Raw genomic sequence first — 21,095 nt, 5'->3', positions numbered from 1 at the left:
CCATCAAACTAAACAATGAAGTCAGTTTGGCTGGTGTCATTCTGTGAACTGCTGCTTCTGTGTGTAGGGTTGGGGGTAGTTCCAGCTCATCAATTCCAAAGCCCTCTTTCTTCCTCTGAAATTTCTCTTCACTCAGGAAAGCCCCTTGTTTTTCTCTACGTTTGCTCATAGGGATCAACGGATTGTTCTTTGTCTCCACCTTAAACATATTTACCTGATACTTTTGCAAGTCCTTGACCCTCATCATGTTTATCCAGCAGTAATCTTTGGACACACTGCTGGAAAGAGGTCATTCCTTATTGCATGAGCACAATGATTGGTTAATGTTTCATTAACATTTTCCTGTTCATGCTCACATCTAAGACAGCTCATGACCTCCATTAATAGGTCACTGCAACTCCAGGATACAAGAGACACAAGTAGAGAAGCATAACTGGGTGGGGAGCATATCCGGAGATGTACTTTTTAGTTTTAAGTACTCCAGGATTTCTCAAGATTGGCACTATTGACACTTTGGGCTGGAAAATTCTTTGTTGTGGGAGGACTGTCCTGTGTATTGTAGGATATTTAACAGCCTAACTGGCCTCCACCCACTAGGTGCCAGTAGCACCTCAGATGTGACAACTAAAAATGTCTCCAAACCTCTTGCCATCGAGTCAATTCTGACTCAGAGCGACCCTATATGACAGAGTAAAACTGTCTCATACAGTTTCCGGGGAGCAGGTAGTAGATTTGAACTGCCAGCCTTTTGGGTAGCAGCCATAGCTCTTAACCACTGTGCCAGACATCGCCAAATGTGCCGCTGGAGAGGGGAGGGGAGGGAATTGACCCCAGTGGAGAATCACTGAAGTACACTGATTTTCAGTATAGCCCCAAACAAGGATTTCCAAAAGCTTTATTCAAGATTACATCATAAAGCATGCTGTTTTACTCCACAAACATACACAGATGATTGTCTCGGCTCAAAGGATTACATGATGGCTTATAATAAGGTATGATATATGGGACAGCTGTGCAAAGACTGTTTGAGGCTAGGAACTTGATCAGCTGTTATCTTTATTACAAAAGTGGTTATGTCTCTAGTCGATCCTTCAAATTACAGCCTGTTCAGACTGAAGATGCCTGCTCTGGCAAAACATGGGGCACCCCGGTAGGGATACTGTTCCACAAGTCTGCAACGGTTGCTAGTTTGGTTGGTGCATTGCAGCCTCTGCTAAGCAATCTAATTTACTTCATTTTGTGATTTTTTTTTTCCAATAAAAATCTTTTTTTTTTTTTTTCTTTAACAAAATAGACTTAGGGAAAAAAATATGCTTTGTTTTAAAGCAAATTGCACACGCATCACATCTGAAAACACTGACAAAAACAGAGAATATATGTGTCCTAATTTGTTTACCTACTTTCTAAAAACACACCCACAAGTCCTCACTCAGAAGGCCAAGTGTTTGGTCAAATTATTCTCCCAGATCACAGGAAAATAAAAGGTGGCTACATACAAGATTTAATAACGAAATAGCAAGTGCTTTTTCACGTCTAAGGGGTTTTTTCTTTAAACACTATCAAGGAGAAAAAATCAAAACCCTTTACAATTTGACATGGTTCTTTCTGTAGATTCAACTATAATACAAGTCAATTAACATAAAAGAAAAATGAGACTTTAAAAAAAAATGTTATACAATTTAATTATTTTATTTTATACTTTCTGAAGTCACATTAGACTTAGCATGTCCTTGGATTTTACACACTGATCAAATTACTCTGCCAGATATAGTCAAGTTTAATAGCAGTTTCTTTAAAAGGTTATCCATTTGGGTATAAGAAAAATAAGGAGTCTGTTTTATTTTATACAACATGATTGTTTTTATTATAAATATATTTAAACTACTTTGGCCCCAGCATGTCTGCAGGTTTCACCCACTCATCAAACTGCTCTGCTGTGAGATAGCCAAGTTCAATGGCAGTTTCCTTTAAGGTTGATCCATTTTTGTGTGCTGTCTTAGCAATCTTTGCTGCCTTGTCATACCCTGAAGTAAAAAAAAAAAAAGATGGAGTTAGTAGTAAAATTTGTTTTCCTAACCAAATGCCCATCATTATTACTGACTTGATAGTGATGCTATAGGCCTCAACCAGTAATTTTTAATCTTAAAAATATTTAACAGTGATTATCTTGATAACTGTCATTTCTTACATATCATAAAACCTTCACTTTTCTTAAACAAGGCAGACATAAACCTATCTCATTTTCTACAACATAGTCTTCCTAAGTTGAAACTGCACATAAAGTCGGATATTTTCATGGGGGGTAGAGGAAAATAATGTAGCACCAAGACATAAAAATGTACACCTGGATAGTGCAAATATGTGTTGTTTCAAACAACATGTTTAATAAGAGAGCAATTATCTTTCCAGTGAAGTATTAGCAAGTTAAACGCTACAATAAATACACAGTACTGCACAGTGGAAACTGTGGGGAGTCGCTCTGAGCTGTGAGTCCTCCTCTCACAATGAGGGAAGAGCAGTCAGGGTTCTAAGGAATGATGTGTCTCAGGGCCACTGCCACTTCCAACAGCAAGTCAGCTCTCGGCTGCAATGTCTTCCCTAAGTTGGCTTCTTCCCAGACATCACAAGATTACAGGTGGGGAACTTTTAGTAGAAATACATACTTCTACAAAAGATCAGAGGTGTACTGTGTACTTCAGAATAACTTTTAAATTAATAAAGGAGGACGGAGCATGGCCGGGTAGTGTTTTGGCCTGTTGGACATAGGGTCACTATGAGTCGAAACTGACTCGATGACACCTAACAACTACATCAAACAGGCAAGCCAGTTCTGCAAGTTGTTTTAACATGATTAAAAAGAAAAAAGACAGACAGTTAAAGCAAGAAAGGACAGAAAAAATAAAACCATTGTGGTAGGAAAGTAAAAAGCAATGTCAGAGGAAAATGACCAAAGGGAAGAACCCTGCTGAAGCAGTATGCTCATCAACCAAGCAAGATGTTATGTGTCAGTATGCAATTAATAACCCTCTGTAAGGAAAATTATGGGTACTTCATTACTTAACTGAATTTGTGAATGTTAAACATGCTGAAATGGCATTTACTGATCACAATAACTTTTAACAAGGTTTCTCATGTTAAACTTCTTGGTCAATTTTATGTAACCTGTATTTTTATGTTAATAATAAAGTCCAAGCATTAATGCTAACCACACTGAGCTTTCTTAAGACTTCACTTCAAATTCTATAAAACACTATTAACAATCAGCATGTTACCTAACAAGGACGTACAAGAACCATGGTAAGGTTCATGCTTGGTCAACCAGTAAGGTGCTGCTTTTCCATTTTATCTTTGTATGGCCTCTGATAAGTCTTTTCACATCACATTAAATTAATTCCAGGAAAGGTTTAAAAATCACTCAGCTCCAGGAAAAATTCAAATGTTTCCGGCAAGTGTTGAAGTATAGAGCTGATGAAATATTTTGCACAGAAGCCTTCAGGTTCCCCTTTGTATTTCGCCACTTAAATGCCGATATACAATAATTTTAAAATGGATCAAAATATCATAACCAATCTCAATACTACATCAAAGAACAGATACCACATTGAGTTCAGAGCTACCCAAAGCAAGCCAAGTGCACTTTGTAAAACTGAACTTATAGCTTAATGTAAAGTTCAGGATTACAGAATAATGTTTTAAAGCAGTAACCCTATCAAGCCAAATGATGGAATCAACTTGTTTTAAAACAGAAAACCAACAACTATGTTAACATCCTCAGCTTGGCAGTAAGGAAAAGGGAGAAAAAGGCTTTAATGCATCATAACATAATGCAATGAATGCCTTAAAACCCGCAAAAGTCAAATACTTTTCTATTTATTTAAATATTTTCTGTTTATTTAAATCAAATCACAAATAAAAGCAAAATAAACACAGATATGTTAAAAAAAACTTACCGACTATCTTGTTACCTGACATTTTGCACTTACAATGAAAAAAAAATCTACTATTTGACTATTTGGCACGTTAACACCATACATCTGGCAGTAATGAACGCTGAGGTGCAAGGCGAGAGTAATGCTGGCTGTGATGATGGTTATGTGTCAGTTTGGCTGGGCCATGATTTTCAGTGGTTTGGCAGTTATGTAATGATGTACTTTAGCAGTTATGTAATGATGCAGCCATCCTCCATTTTTGTGAGCTGATGTGGTCATCCTCCATTTTCACATAATGCCAATTTTTGCATAATGACCTGGTCTTTGGAAACTAAACATGCTGATAAGTGAGGAGTGGGTATATTTAATGGGAATCACTACAATCAGTCTATAATCCCAATATATAGACGTTTGATTGTACATAACGAAGTATTTACAGTTTTGGAAAAGGCTTAGAATACCAAAGCATGGTTTTACATAAAATGTTTGCATTTCTCCCTATTTTTCCCATAAGCAATACATCTTTTTCTTTTGTTTTAATAGCAATTTTCCATCTCAGAAATAAATGCAAAAAGCAACAACAAAACACAGCAGAGCAGAATCTAGAGAAGGCAGGAAAACGAATTCATTCCATGTTGCTACTGAGCCAGTGCCACCTAGTGACATTGCCAGCTGGGAGGCCTAACAAATCAACCTTTCACAAAGGTGCACACAGAATGCCAAGCATCTGAATTCCATTAAGAGCACAGGAAGTTTAAACTACCACTTCAGAATTCACTATGACATCTGAAAAAAATGAAGCATCATCAATCAAGTTTTTGATAGAACTATGACACCATTAAGCTATAAATATATACTTTTCAACACAATTTCAAATATTTTAAAGAGATTTTACTGAAACAATATCTAAAAGGAATGTGCTGTCCACACACATTGATTCAGTAATCTCTCTAAAAATGTTCAACTTTTCTATTCTGTATTCAAAATAATATTATTATTCCTTCAGATCTTACCTATATGGGGATTAAGCGCCGTCACCAACATTAAAGACTCATTCATTAGCTTGTTGATTCTTTCTGTGTTGGCCTGGATTCCCACCACGCAGTTTTCTGTGAAGGAAACTGAAGCATCCCCCAGCAGCCTTGCTGAGTGTAACACATTTCTAATCTGTAGGAGAAAGAGACAAACCTACTAAGTCTCACATTTTTTTTTTTGGTCCAATAACATATATTATTCATAAATAGTATTACATATTATTAATAATGTTATTTATGGTTCATAAATTTGTAATTCAATAAAACATACAGCACTCCTACAAATTATAAGGTACTATATAAAAGAAAACAGGTCCCTGGGTGACACAAATGGTTTGTGCTCATCTAATTTTTTAACCTAAGACTGAAGTTTGAACCCACCCAGCAGTGCCATGGAAGAAAAGCCTGGTGATCTACTTCTGTGAAGATTACAACCAAGAAAATCTTGTGGAGTAGTTCTACTCTGTAACACATGCGGTTGCCATGAATCGGAGCCGATTCGACGGCAATGGGTTTTGGCTTGATGTAAAAGAACAAATATGAAAGGAATTATAAACATTTGAGGGCACAAAAATTGAAAACAGATGAGAATATGCAAATACAGATACCTAAAGCACAAGATACCCTGTGGTAAGTTCTGAGACAGAGGGATGGAGCACTGAACAGCACAGAGAAAGAGAGCTGGTGACACTCTATTTGACGGAGAGGATGCAGATGAGCCAGAGACAGAAGAAGAACCTTCCCGTAGAAGGAAGAGGATAAGCAAAGATACGGAGGTTAGAAAGTCCAGCCAGGGCTTACAAGTTCAAGTTCTGAATAATCACCACATTTTTTTTTTACACTTAAACTAAAATATTTCATGGTCACTTTAAAATAACTTTTCATATAATATTTAAAAATAGTGTTAAATCAATTAATTTGTTTTAGGCATTCTTTTAATTTTAGGTTACATTTTCAGTATTTATTATGATATATCCACATTCTAATTTCCTTTGGCCTAAAACCCAGGGTGTGACAACTATACTGCCAATAATACAAGACTCTAATAGAAGGTACAGAACTTTAAGGTCTAATTTGGTATTTTATTACAAGGCAAATGGATTTATTTTCTATTAAAGACAAAAAAAAAATTAACCAGTCACTTATTATGCAAGGCAGCTGGCATTAATTGTTAATAATCTGATCTGAAAGCAAAAGCTTATAGTTCTAAATCTTGTTTTGGCTCGTCTTTTTTATTTTCCACTAGAACGTACACTCCATGAGGGCAAAGAAAACGTCCTATTAATTGGCCTATCACTAGAACACAGCACAGTGCCTGGCACAGAGTAAACCTCAGTAAATATCTGACAGATACACTGAATGGATATACTTAATATTTGTCATTTGCATGTTCAGACTTTACACCAGATACCAACTAGATACACGTCCCCAATCTATTTTAGATATAATGCTTTACACAAATAAAGGACTCTATATGATGCCAACAACTCCCTTATTTGTAGCTGGGGAAACTGGGTGAAAAATGATGCCCTCTTGTTCCACCTTCATAAAGTTAAGGAAAAAGAACAGTTTTGGTGGGCACACTAATGTGTTCAAGGAATATGGAAGTGGTAAAACCAATGAAAGAAAGTCTGAGAGATGACAGGAAGACAAGGAACTCAGGAGAGAGTGTTGAAGAAAACGTGTTTCCAGGGGGAACAGTCGGCAGCAAATGTCAGTAAAAGAAGCATTGTTGAAAGTCTACTGAGTTTAGGAGGTCACTAACGCTGTGAGAGCAAGCCAAGCACAAGTGATGAGGGCTGAGGCCAGGCTGTAGTGACTGTAGTGAAAGTGAGTATGGACTAGTCTTTCAAAAAGACAGACTTTGAAGGAAGAAAAAAAAAGGCAGCCTGAGATGGAGACAGGGCTGAAAGGGGTTTATTTTCCTTTTTTTTAAAAAAATCTGAGGAGACCTAAACATTTCTAGCCACTGGTGCAGTAGTTAAGTGCTCAGCTTCTAACTGAAAGCTCGGCAGTTGGAACCCACTAGCTGCGCTGAGTGAGAAAGATGTGGCTGTCTGCTTCTGTAAAGATTACAGACTTGACACCGGACTGGGCAACACTACTCTGTCCTACATGGTCACTATGAGCTAGAATCAACTTGACAGCAGTGGCTTTTTTTTTTTTTTAGCACCCCTAGTGGTGAGATACAAGGAAGAAACCTATACCTTATTTTCAGACTTTTTCTTCCTATTTAAAAAAAGCAAACCACCAAATTACCTGAGCTAAAAGTCACCTAATTAAATATCCAGGTTGAATCCTCTAAAATAATATATGGTTAAGTTCCCATACGACTTACATAATTCAAGTACCTAATGTGGAATTTCTGGAAACCTTTATGAAAGACAAAAACCAAGACAACTTGGCCTTTGCAGGCAAAAACACTAAAAATCAAATTTAAAGCTCACCATCATTGGCTTGAAAACATTCAACTCAAAATGTCCATTGCTGCCTCCAACAGTAACAGCAACGTGATTCCCCATGACTTGTGCGGCAACCATGGTCATTGCTTCACACTGGGTGGGGTTCACCTTTCCTTTAAGAAAATCACCAGTGAGAGAATCCAGATCAAATATGCTCATGAATTCAGGCATCAATAAAGATTACGCTTAATGTCAAATCGGAAAAAAATCCATTAAATGAAGTAAAACATACAATAAAGCAGAGACCTAACCATCAATGTCAATTTAGTGTAACCAACCAAAAACAAGGGGATGGGCAGCAACGAACTGAGTCACAACTACACATTAAGTATAGTTCCGTACCTGCATGGATTTCATTCATTCTATAAATATTTATGGAAAACACACTGGTGAACAGGAAAAACAAAGTCCCTGCCCTCACAGAACTTGGAGGCTAGGAAGAGAGCAGGCAACTATAATAGGTAAGGGATAACTACAGAGACAGGCAGGCTGCTATGGGAACACGTATCAATATTCGGGAGGCTTCCCGCAGGAAGCTGACATGGAAGCTGGTCCTACTCATCATACAAGTCTCCAGAACCACATCACCCTGGTGACACTCCTCTGACAAGGTCAAGTTTGAATCAATGTCCCAGACATCCTCTGACAAGTACAAGGTAACACGCTGGGAAGATTATTTCTGTATCTGTGACTTTCTACTTCTCGTTTTTAGGCAATCACCTGGGATTTGCAATCAACTAAATCCTTATGTCATTTTTCAACGTGAATTACTTTAAAGTCAGATCTCTTCTCATTCTACACAGATGTATGTTTAAAAGAATTCATAGTCAGGTCCTTCTTTCACTATTAAAAGTCACCTTGTCAGTTTTATGAATCAGAGGCCTTTATGAATCTTGGCTCTGTCATCCAACGTATTGCTATCTCAACTTCTATCAGCAGTAACCTGTGCCTTCACCTCGGTCACCAGTAAATGCTGAAGGGGCGGAACCCTCCAGCTTACTGCCAAGATAGCCCTCCAGGCTGAAGTCACCTCATTAGTCACCCCTTAAATGTCACTGCTCCCCGAGCTGTGTCCATCTCACAGTAATGCCCACACTTCTCCACTCGACTCAGTGACTATCATCTGAGTCTGTCAAATGACATGCTGAAATCGAGACATACAGTGTCTGTATCACTTCGCTTATTTAACAGGCCCACAGCCCAACGGAAACGGTGAAGTAAGAGGCGTTTGGTATGACTCGTTTTTATTCAACCCATGCGGATTGCTTTAACAGTCTGTTCTAGAATTCTCTTGGCTTTTGAACTATAAAAGATAGAACCATTATATGTTTTCTAGTGGGAATCAAAGTACATGCTGCTAATTCATACTCTTTTTTCCTATCTTACTGGGTGATGCCCCTACAAGTCCTAATCAAAGGGGTGACAGAGACATTCTGAAACAAGCTGCCTCATGTACCCTACTCCATCCATCTTTAAGATGACATTAAACAAAAGGAAACGTTCTACGGATGACAATGCCTGGGAACAAGCCAAGTTCCAGCTGTATCTACTAGGGATGATACCTGGCATGATACTGCTTCCTGGTTCATTCTCAGGCAAGATCAGTTCTCCCAGACCCGACCGAGGACCAGAGCCCAGAAAACGGATATCATTTGCTATCTTCATCAGACTGCAAGCGGCAGTGTTCATGGCACCACTGAGTTCAACCAAGGCATCGTGAGCAGCCAGAGCTTCAAATTTATTTGGAGCCGTGACAAAAGGCAAGCCTGAAGAACACAAAAAGAAAAAACCTATATGGGTGAACAACAACAACAAAAACATTCTTCTACTATCAGTAAGGTAAACAGAAAGTTCTAGCATATGAAAAGCAAAAACAAAAAATAAAAATTTTACTTCAGAAAAGTGTGTACTTAAGACTCCCGCTTTGTCTATGTCTCAAGCTTTGTCTACGTGTCTTTAAGAAGTCCTGAAGGAATGGAAACAACGTGGTGATACACTTGCACATTTAAAGGGTGAAAAAATAAGCATGATAAATATATCGTGGGGAAAAAAAACACTCTCCGCTGCAAACGCGTTTGTATGATTACCTGGCTACTCTTGAGTAAGGATGAAAAAAAAAGGCAGGTAAAATTCACTCTGCCTTGTTCCACAATCCTTTCCTAGTACAACTGTTTTTACCCGCATTACTCTGTTCCATTCTTTCCTCTAGCTAGGGGGCCCACAAGAATCTCTGAGAGAACAGGAAGCCAAAATGAGTAAGATGTTCTCAGTCAACCTCTCCCATGTTCAAAATTTTAAAGACCAACATATTCTATTTGAATATACATGGACTGCCAAAAGAACGAACAGATCTGCCTTGGAAGAAGTACAGCCAGAAGGCTCGTCAGAGGTAAGGATGGTGAGACTTCATCTCATGTACTTTGGACATGTTATCAGGAGCGACCAGTCCCTGGAGAAGGACATCACGCTTGGTCAAAGGGTGGGTCGGCAAGAATGAGGAAGATCCTCAACGAGACGGACTGACACGGTGGCTGCAACGGTGGGCTCGTGCACAACTATGACTATGAGCATGGCACAAGACCCAGCAGAATTTCATTCTGTTGTACAGAGAGTCACTGTGACTCAGAACTGACTCGATGGCAGCTAGCAACAACATAACAGTATAGTCTATACTCTAAGAATATAGTTCTTCTCCATTAAAATCTGATTTTTAGGAAGTGCTGCTAGTAAGTAAGAATGTGCATTGCATAAGTATCTCTACCCTAGCCCTTTAATGTGATCTGCATCTTAATAAGAGATATCTGGAGATGACAACTTGGCTCCGTTAATAGTTATTATCAAGGGTATAGTACTCACTGTAGTAAAGGAAAGATAATTCAATTACCTTTTAAAGGCCAATAATTGAAAGAAATACCACAGTATGTCGAAGGAAAAAAAGATACCAAGCATGTTAATATCTACAACATATCTACCTTTCAAACGAATTTTTTAACCATCGGGTGATTCCACCTGCTTTGAAAACTGGCATTCAAAACAGCCTTAAAAGGAAAATGATTGCCCACCACCAGGCAGTAAACAAAGCCAGCATTGGCAGATTTTAATCCCAGGCTGTACGGACTCATAGATGGCAAATTTTTTAAAAAACCCAAGGGATTTACATTATGACATCTGAAACAGATACAAAACACAAATGTTTGATGGGAAAGTATATTTCTAACTTTAAATCTGGAAGAATTCAAGGCGGAAAAACCTAGAAAATGTATAGAAAATTATTAATAATTCACACTACCACTAACCTGTGAGTGCAGCCACTTTTGCAGCAACCTTTTCTGCAAAGCCAATTCTAGTATTTAAGCCAGTACCAACAGCAGTGCCTCCGGCTGCGAGCTCATAGATTCTCGGCATGGCAGCTTTTATTCTCGTCATTGCATATTTCACTTGTTGAACGTAACCACTAAATTCCTGAAGAGAAAGAAAGTGCAGTGAGGATAAATAATTCCCTAAGGGCTTACAAGTTTTTCTAACTGCATTAAATTGAAGTTTTTTTTTTTTTTTTTAAACACATTTCAGAATACTAAATAATAATCTACTCAAGTGGTATTTATACTGTTTCAACTGGTGAGATGAGCAAAGTGTAGGGAAGGATGAGGATTTACAAGCCCGTAAGACTGGACAATGCCACAGATGGTTACAAGCAGTCTGTTTATAATCTGGTCTTTTAATAGAAAGTAAAGAAAAACAACACAGAAAATAAACTTTAAAAAAGAATGACTTTACTATGTTATTTATTATTGGTTTATCTGCAGTCTATTTAAATAAGCTTAAGGGATTTCTTATCATTTGCTGGTCTCTGTCAGACAATTTTGAGGAAAAAAAAAAAATAGTGAATTCTCTATCAAGAAAAATGCAAACACTCTCCATACAATTTCAGTTTAAGAACCTGATAGGGGACATCTTTCCATGAGGACATCTGACAGGGCCTCGAGAAGCTAAGTGATACATTGAACAGCACCAGAAGATACCAGGGGAGCGTCAGACTACAGCTTCAAGATGCATCTCAATTCTGCTATTCATGTCACACTGGCACCCAAAAGATGACACACTTTAAATAAGGCAACCACAAAGTTTTTATGTTTCTAATGTGGCAAGGTATCTCTTAACAGTTATGCAAGGACAATATGCATAAGTTGGACACAGCTGGCCATGCCAGGCTATATGGTTCCATACCCTAAATCTATCTTTTTTTCTGCCTAAAAACACTGGAAAACTATTATTAGATTTGATTAGTATTAGGATTTCATACTATTTGAAAAAATATGTATTTTCTAAAAATATAAGTCCTTTCGGGTTATCCTGATCCATCTGATAGAACTTCAATTTTATATATGCCAGTTAGATTCACTTACGGATATATTTTAATTGGGGAAAAAGGTATAGCTCAATACACAATTTCAATACAGGCAAGTATAAATGGTTTTGACAAGATAAAGCCAAACAGAAAAACAGAATGTTCTGTCACGATATGAGGAATGATGATATAACAAAAGAGGCTGGGTCATGTCCAAACGGGCTTCAGCACAGTGGTTTTCAACACGTGACACACAAAAAAAAGGGGAAAAAATTAGAAACCAAAAGGCTATTCAAAAATTTCCAAGACTGACATTATTCCTACTTGGAAGTTATGCACGGTACTTACAAGACACAGTCTTATAAGGTGACTTAATCTCATGAGTTCAATTTAGTCATAACACCTGTATTTCAATTAATCATTTCGAGTTTTCCTCCTTCACGCCATACTGCAATTAAGCTAAATTATCAAGTTGTCTTCAGTGTTGCCATCACCATCATCTGAGCAAAGTCACAAATAAGAATCTTTCCAAGTAAACAGCGGCTAACCTCCTTCCCTCCCCTCAATTTCGATAGCTATTAGTTGCAGCTATCACCTAATACCTGGAACATATAACCGTATCTTAACTGATACACCATTTGTGTACGTCCTACCTCCCAAACTAGAGTGTGAGCTTACGGAGACAGAACTATTCATCCTGACATTTCCTTAAGGTACCGTTGATAAAAACACAGAAGTATTTTTGGGTATTTTGGAGAAGAGAATGATTCCTCTTTCGCATGTAGCTAAAACAATTTTTTAAAAGTATAATCTGCTTCATTTAATCACTTTAAAATTAGTTTTTGAAGAATCTACTTAATTTAGAGTGAGAGATACAAAGAAAAGATTTTAATGATATTGATGAAGGTGATGATAGCAAACACTAATATGTGCTTACTACGTGCCAGGCATGGTGCTAAGCATTCTACATGAATTAACTCTTTTGATTCTCACAATTATGCAACAAAAGAGATATTATTATTTTCCTCATTTTTCAGCTTGGAAGAATGAGGCATAGAAAGATTAAATAATTTCCCCAAGGTCACACAGCTTGTACTGAGCAAAGCTAAGATCTGAACCCAAGAAGTCTGACACAGATTCTGGCTCTTAGCCACCATGCGCTGCACTCTTCTAAGTGGATGTCAATAAAAACTGATGACCGGTTAACGCAGTTTTAACTTCATTGTTTTAACTTGGCCTTTTAAACCCAGTCTGAGTTAGAGGGCAATATTGTAGCCGTTTAGATCAATACTTAAATTTAATAAAATACTCCAGCCACACTCCTATACCTGTCCAAGAGTAAGTGGAACAGCATCCTGCGTATGGGTACGCCCAATTTTGATGATCTGGGCAAACTCCTTGGATTTTGCATCGAGAGCGTCATGTAGCTTCTGCAATCCTGGTAACAGTACTTCATGCACTTCTGTTGCGGCGGCAATGTGCATTGCAGTGGGAAAAGTATCGTTTGAGCTCTGTTTGGAGACATTTCAGAAGAAATGCATAATAGTAATCAAGGGCAACAAAAAACAAACTTGAATGTCTCATTAGGAAAATCACTGAATGACCACTCCAAATTCAGTGTATTTAGGGCTCAACTACATTTATGTATGGCAAGTCACAGGTCACTTAGGATCAAATAAGAAGCCACCTGGTTTCTTGTATAGAGCCTCCGAGGACTGTATCATGCCATATATCGCCTACACTGAATGTATTCACGTATTATTGTATCTGCTAATAAACGACAGTGAAACAGAGATGTACAGTTAGCAACCGCATCTCAAGACAGCAATAATAAAATACCTTACAGTTATATGCTGCATACAATCTTTCATAAACATTTCTTCATTTACTAAATTTCAGGAAAATTTTGTGAGGTAGGTCACCACTTTAAAAATAGGAAAGCCAAGCTCTCAAAGAGGCTGTGTGACTCACTGAAATGTTAGGAACCACAGAACTGGGACCCGGCCAGGTAAATTCAGCTCAGTGCTTTCCTCAATTGCTGCCCCGTACTAAATACTTGTACTTTTAAAGTGTAACATTATTTAAAAAGATACATTCCTTTTTTTTTTTTTAACTTTTTCTTATGGAAAATACAGAGCGACTTATAAACCTAGGGTGAATGGCATAACCAACACCCATGTACCTACCACCTAAATTCAATAATTATCAACATATAGCCAACCCTGTTTCATCTACAGTGCCACCCCACTCCTCCACCCTACCATACGCACTATATTATTTTGAAGTAAATTTTAAACTTAAATTGTATACAAAAAATAAACTCATATTTAGAGGCAAGAATTGGGTTTGGAAAGTCCTTCATATAATCAATTTATATGAAAAACTTCCCTATTAATACTTAAAAATAAATTATATCTAGCACTCAGATCTTGGCTTCTAAACATTATTCTTCAATAAGCTTTTCTAAGAATTCCTTGGAAAATGGCTGTTTCTATGGTCCTGGTGGTGCAGTGGTTTAGAGCTTAAAAGTCAGCAGTTTGAATCCACCAGCCACTCCTCAGAAACCCTATAGGGGTGTTCCACTCTGTCCTACAAGGTCTCTATGAGTCGGAATCAATTCAACGGCACTTCACAACAACAGGGCCGGTGTCAGGAATATACAGGAGGAGGAGCCTAAAGCATCTCCTAGTACAATAAAAAAGTGCAGGAAGTGTTTTAAAAGAAAAATAAATTAAAGGATGGTGGCACGTCAAAAGCACACAAAAGCCAAGCAAAGAGAGCTCCCAAAGCTGGAAAAAACTGAGTAATAAAATAATAACAGAAGTATTGGTTATAAATCAAAGAATAAAGTAAATGTCCATGAGTCCACAGTGATATACACAAATGATTGAATAAACAAATACATGGAAGAGAAGGGACAAATATTTCTTACAGAAAAATTTTAGTTAATAAATGTAAAAACAATAAGGAAACAGAAAATCACCATTAAAATGCCACAGCAGGAATTGCTGTAGCGAGATCCACCAATGGAGGCTAAAATTAGTGGACTAAAGTTTAAGGAGAAACAGGAAGACATTTGCATGGCCTCAAAGTATCTCCTCCAATGTTATTTATTAATTACTGTGGTGATTTTACATATGTCATAAATGTTTTGATACTCCTCACTCTAGGAAGTAGAGCTTAATTCCCCCTTCTCCTGAGTGTGAATAGGACTTACTAGTCACTTCTAAAAATAAAGTATGGAAGAGAAAAAAGAGTAACTTCACAGTGAAGAAACTTGACAAGCACCATCTTAACCAAGTGATTAAAGTTAACATCACCTAGTAGCAAGTCAATGAGCCCTGGTGGCACAATGGTTAAGCACGTGGCTGCGAATCAAATGGTCTGCAGTTCGAATCTACCAGCAGCTCCACAGGAGAAAAGACCTGATGGTCTGCTGTCCTACACATGAAAAAAAAAACCATTGCCATCGAGCTGATTGCAACTCATAGCCACCTACTAGGAAACCCTATGTGGCAGTTCTACTCTGTCCTATAGGGTCGCCATAGTGTCACTATGAGTCAGAATCGACTGGAAGGCACACAAGAACAGTTAACAAATCATGTTGCTATCATCTACACCTTGATGCTTAATGAGAGGGGCCCTTTACTTCTATGATATATTTCCCCAAAACTCCTAATCCTAATCATGAGAAAACATCAGACAAACCCAAATTGAGGGACATCCTACAAAACACCTGACCACAACTTCCGAAAGTCTCAGAAGACAAGGAAAGACCAAGAAACTGTCATAGCTTGGAGGAGGCTAGAGGGACCTCACACCTAAATGCAATGTGACAGCCTGAACTTATCCCTGGAACAGAAAAAGGACATCAGTGGAAAAACTGAGGAAATTCTAATAAAGTCTGTAATTTGGTTAACAGTATTGCACCAATGTTAATTTCTGAGTTTCGACCAAAGTGTCATGACTATGTAAGATATTAGCATTAAAGGAAACTAATTTAAGAGTATATAGATGCTCTATGGAGCCCTGGTGGCTCCGTGGTTAATTCTACTGCTAACCAAAAGGTCGGCAGTTATAATCTACTACTTATAAGAAGTCTTCTTAGTTAAAGAATTTAAGTACAATGAACCTTCCTTGTCAAAAAGCTAATGTTAGTTCTACAAGAAAAATTTCAAGTATTCTTTTTTTTTTCACTATAAATGTTCACTTTATTATTTTCTCCCTGTAAACCCTGCATTTTTAAAGGTTTAAAATGAGAGTAGGAAATACATTGCTTAACACTGATCAGTTGTAAATATTAGTTGCCTTCTCAAATGTTAGTTGCACAGTTCTACTCTGATACACATGGGGTCGCCATGAGTCACAGTCTACTGGGCTCCTTTTCCAAAACCTTTTGGACAACATGTGCTTTGGAATTTTCCAGACTTTAGAAAGGTAATATGGTTTATATACTGTATAGTATATAGCACCACTAATGGAGAGTACTGCAAAACCCCATAATCAAACACATACTTTATGTGACTACAAAATCTATAAATAGACTAATGCCAGTTTAGATGGGTTTGCTGCCAAATGAGTTCTGATCAGGTCAAATTTTGGCCCCAAATTAGTAATGTAAAACTTTCACTCTACAGAGCTTTTGAACTTAGGAATTGCAAAGGAATTGTATAATGTATTATTTTATTTTACTTATCTTAATTCTTTTATTATTATTATTATTGTATTTTAGATGAAGGTTTACAGAACAAAAAAGCTTCTCATTAAACAATTAGTACACATATTGTTTTATGACACTGGTTACCAACCCCATGACATGTCAACACTCTCCCTTCTCAACACTGGGTTCCCTACTACCAGCTTTCCTGTCCCCTCCAGCCTTCTAGTCCTTGCCCCTGGGCTGGTGTGCCCATTTAGTCTCATTTTGTCTGACGGGCCTGTCTAATCTTTGGATGAAGGGTGAACCTCAGGAGTGACTTCATTACTGACCTAAAAGGCTGTCCGGGGGCATACTCTCTCAGGGTTTCTCCAGTCTCTGTCAGGCCAGTAAGACTGTTTTTTTGTGTGTGTGTGTGTGTGAGTTAGAATTTTGGTCTACATTCTTCTCGAGCTCTGTGCGGGACTCTCTATTGTGATCCCTGTCAGAGGAGTCGGTGGTGGTAGCTGGGCACTACTAGTTGTGCTGGACTCAGTCTGGTGCAGGCTGTGGTAGTTGAAGTCCATTAGTCCTTTGGACTAAGTTTTCCCTTGTGTCTTTGGTTTTCCTCATTTTCCTTTGCTTCTGACAGGGTGCGACCAATGGAGTATCTTAGATGGCTGCTCACAAGCTTTTAAGACCCCAGACGCTACTCACCAGAGTAGAACATAGAACATTTTCTTTATAAACTATATTATGCCAATTGAGCTATATGTTCCTGGAGACCATGGTCCTCACAGCCCTCAGCCCAGCAATTTGGTCCCTCAGGGAGTTTGGATGTGTCTGTGGAGCTTCCATAACCTTGCCATTGACAAGCTGTGCTGGCTTCCCCAGTATTGTGTACCGTCTCACCGTTCAGGTGTTCTTTTTAATTTATAACAAAGAATAGATCATATACTAACCTGGCTTTTATTAACATGATCATTAGGATGTACAGGTTTCTTGCTGCCAAGTTCGCCTCCTAACATTTCAATTGCTCTATTGCTAATGACTTCATTTACATTCATATTGGTCTGGGTTCCTGATCCAGTCTGCCATACCACGAGAGGAAAATGATCATTTAATTTACCTTCAGCTACCTGCAAGGAAATAAAAAATTGTTAATGAGTATTTCAAAATACGAAACACTTAGTATTTATTTAACTATTTTAATCAACCATGATTAAGCAAGCCCCATTTACAGTACCATTTTTTTAATATGCTAAATGACTTGCTAACAGTACCCACAGTTCAAATGTGGTTGTCCAGCAAATCTCAGCTTCAGCTGTATCACTTGTTCAAATCACTGCTATTAGAAAAAGCGAAATATTATCTACTCTGAATGGTATGGTAATTTCACTGATTTCAAATGAAGGCTGATTTATGCAAAAGCCGGGTCTCCTCTAATAGCGTTCAGATAAGGCCACCTGTTAAGGCTGGCAAAATGTTAAGTCCTTAGACACATTTTTTGATGGTGCTCAGCAGGAGTATCTAACAGATGTTACAACTGGAGTCAGCAGGATAATGGACTAAATGTGAATTCACTAATAGCTACTTCGTCTCACAGATGCCCGATGAGTAGCAATTGCCAAAAGCAGAAACAATCACTGCCCAGATTTCGCCCTATTTTTGTCATACTTTTATACTTTTGGCTTATGTGTTAGTTTCTGGATTGTAAGCTTTCTAAGAGAGTGGGTATTTCATCTTCTGGAATGATTTGAGCTTAAAAAATTAGCATATGGTTAGGAAATTTATTACCTTAAAAAGCTGGCTCACTTTAATTTTTTTTCCAATTTTATAAAAATAATAATTAGAACATTATATACAGCTTTTAAACTTTATTTCTGATTGCTTCCTTAAAATAATGTTATTAGTGAATTACATTTTCCATGCCTATTATCATACAGGAACCCTGGTGGCGTAGTGGTTAAAAGCTACAGCTGCTAAACAAAAGGTGTGCAGTTTGAATCCACCAGGTGCTCCTTGGAAACCCTACAGGGCGGTTCTACTCTGTCCTATAGGGTGGCTATGAGTCGGAATCGACTCCATGGCAATGGGTTTGGTTTTGGTTTGGTAATATCATACAACCAACTAGTTTTAAAAGTAACCATTTATACATAAAATAAGAAATCAAATCTATACGTTCGGATGGTATCTTTTCAAAAAAGCAATTTAAAACATCATAAACTTAGAGGAAAGTCTAGAGGCTTAAAAAGATCATCTAGAAATTTTATGACAGTAGAATACTTTATACCATCATTAACATCTTCGCCAGACAACAATGCTGCCGTCCTAGTTTGAAATGCGTTAACTCCGGAATTCACAGTGTCCTTTTCCTCCTGTTCCTCCTGGTCCGAGGCTATTAAGTAAACATGCTTATCACCTACCTCATCTGCTGCCTTCATTATTGCACTGGCAATCTTTGGATCAAGACCATAATCCTGGTTTACTTCAGCAGCTGCTCGCTTTAAGATGCCAAAAGCTTTAATAACTGGGGCCTGAAATTAATCAGAAAAATGTGTCAAACTTGCAATTTTAATTAAGCATGAAAGTTTCGGATCATTGCTTTATGTAGGGATAAAACGTATACATAAACCAATAACTTAAGTATCAGTATGACCCTAAAATGTTGAGAATATAGAGAAAAAATTATAGATAGGTATATAACGAACCAAAAAAAGGAAAAAAAAAGCAAATAAATTCACTCTTCATATGTATGTGCATACATCACACACACACAGACACACACACGTACAAGGTACCAATCAGCCTATTTTTTAAGATATACACTGTAAAGTACATCTGTGTATTCCATACGCTGCATGTCACAGCAAACAGCACTCAGTTATTTCACCAACAAGCACCAGCGTTCTTCCTTGCTGGACCCCATGCTGCGTCATGAATTTCTCCTTCTCCTTTAGGACACCCAGTAGGAGAAAACCAGTCACTAAATATGGTATCAATTCATTCCGAAACCAAAAAAACTCATGATATTCTAGTAGTTGGTGAAGCCTTGACACTCATGTAACCAGAAACTTTCTGAAAAGACTTTTTAAAAAAACTCAGGTCTCTACAGGCTTAAAATTGCCAATTTCCAATATATATAAGCATGTTTCAAACCCTTTTAGTTAGCAGACCTTTTCACTTTGAACCCCAAATCATCTCACCAATTTGAAAGGATAAACTGAATAAATTTTGATGAGATGTCATGAAATGATACCTGGTTTTTGTAAGAAATGAATTATGAGTTCTTGTCCAAATTGGTAATACAGAATGTAGTACAGATCCCACACCAGGTTTGAATGAGGAAAGAGCAGAATGGAGAAGGGAGGGTAAGGGAGAGAGGGGTTTGAACTTATAAAACAGAAATTATAGCCCTTGGAGAGGAATCAAATTAAAAAAAACAAAGAAAACTAAGGAATAAAACATATTAAGCCACGGCCAAAGAGTGAATATAAGCTGAGGGACAAACAGAAAAGGAAATAAAAACAAAAAAATTTTTATTTTGAATTTTAAGAAAATAAAATTAAAACATTACAAATGTTTCACCCAAACAAAATGGAGAGAAATGGCACACAGGATTAGAAGATTTAAAAGCTTTAAACATGGGAAAAAAAAAAAGGGGGAATATAGGAACAAAAACTGTGGCGGTGGGTTGAACCACTACCAAAGTCATAACTGAATGCCCATGACCACTGGCATCTGAAAGGAGTGACTGGCTCCAATGCATGTGGACTCATAAAAATGAAAAAGAGTCACAGTGGAAAGAGTTTCACTGAGCACCATTAAAACAAAATGGTAAACTGTATCATTAGGGAGAAAAGAAGGGTAGCATTGTTCTTAATTTATTCACACTAGAAATTCCTAATCTTTTTTGCTTTTCCTTTGGATTTCAGGGGCAAAGGTTGAGTTTAATCATACTGCTCAGTTCAGGGCACATACAGTCTGTTTTACATTTAATAACTAATCAAGAAATTAATCCAGATGAAACCAAAAGACAAAACTGATACCCCAGGTCTCCATCTTTCATAGACATAACTCAAACAGCTGGCCTGTCTACGGAGCAACAGCAGATAACCATGCACCACAGAACCACATAACTTGCTCATTTGAAATAGGACGTTTCAAAACATGAGCCACGCTTATTCCTGTCAACATTAGCTAAGGCTGACATCCTTAACCCCAGAAATTGAATTACATGAGAATACTTTAGGATTGGTTGCTACACTTTGTCACCAAACCATATACCGTCAGATCCTATATTTACCTCATCACAAAACTTGCTGCTAGGTGGACAGAGTTTCTTCAGATGAGATTCAGCTGCCTGTTGTAAAATTCTATAAAACTGTCAAAATTCAGTCTTGAAGGCTTAGAGATGGGTCAAAATGTGGAAATAAAACTTATTATAAGACTAAAAATATATATTTAGAGGATATCTGTTAGAACCCTGGTGGTGTAGTAAAGCATTTGGCTACCAACCAAAGGTCGGCAGTTCAAATCCACCAGCCGCTCCTTAGAAACCCTATGGGGCAGCTCTACTCTACCCTATAGGGTTGCTATGAGTCAGAATCAACTTGATGGCAACGGGTTAGATAAAGGCTGGCTACGAAACTGAAAACCTTCTCCTTAAGAATGGGAACAAGAGAA

General features: G+C 37.7%; 1 protein-coding gene across 2 annotated transcripts in view; it reads right to left on the bottom strand.

The window, feature by feature from the left end:
* Positions 1 to 1,258: 1,258 nt before the first annotated feature.
* FH (fumarate hydratase) overlaps positions 1,259 to 21,095 on the bottom strand; it is a 30,421-nt gene continuing 10,584 nt past the window's right edge. For both annotated transcript variants that reach the window (XM_049868312.1, XM_049868313.1), the window contains 8 exons: positions 18,836 to 18,946; positions 17,372 to 17,548; positions 13,102 to 13,284; positions 10,722 to 10,887; positions 8,988 to 9,191; positions 7,411 to 7,538; positions 4,943 to 5,096; positions 1,259 to 2,024 (listed from right to left, as the gene is read on the bottom strand). In XM_049868312.1, the coding sequence (XP_049724269.1) occupies positions 1,882 to 2,024; positions 4,943 to 5,096; positions 7,411 to 7,538; positions 8,988 to 9,191; positions 10,722 to 10,887; positions 13,102 to 13,284; positions 17,372 to 17,548; positions 18,836 to 18,946 (1,266 nt within the window). In that variant the 3' untranslated portion in view covers positions 1,259 to 1,881. The remainder of the gene's footprint in view (positions 2,025 to 4,942; positions 5,097 to 7,410; positions 7,539 to 8,987; positions 9,192 to 10,721; positions 10,888 to 13,101; positions 13,285 to 17,371; positions 17,549 to 18,835; positions 18,947 to 21,095) is intronic.

Source organism: Elephas maximus, chromosome 24 (genome assembly GCF_024166365.1).
Source record: "Elephas maximus indicus isolate mEleMax1 chromosome 24, mEleMax1 primary haplotype, whole genome shotgun sequence".
Taxonomy (NCBI): domain Eukaryota; kingdom Metazoa; phylum Chordata; class Mammalia; order Proboscidea; family Elephantidae; genus Elephas; species Elephas maximus.
This window is presented reverse-complemented; position numbering and strand designations above follow the sequence as displayed.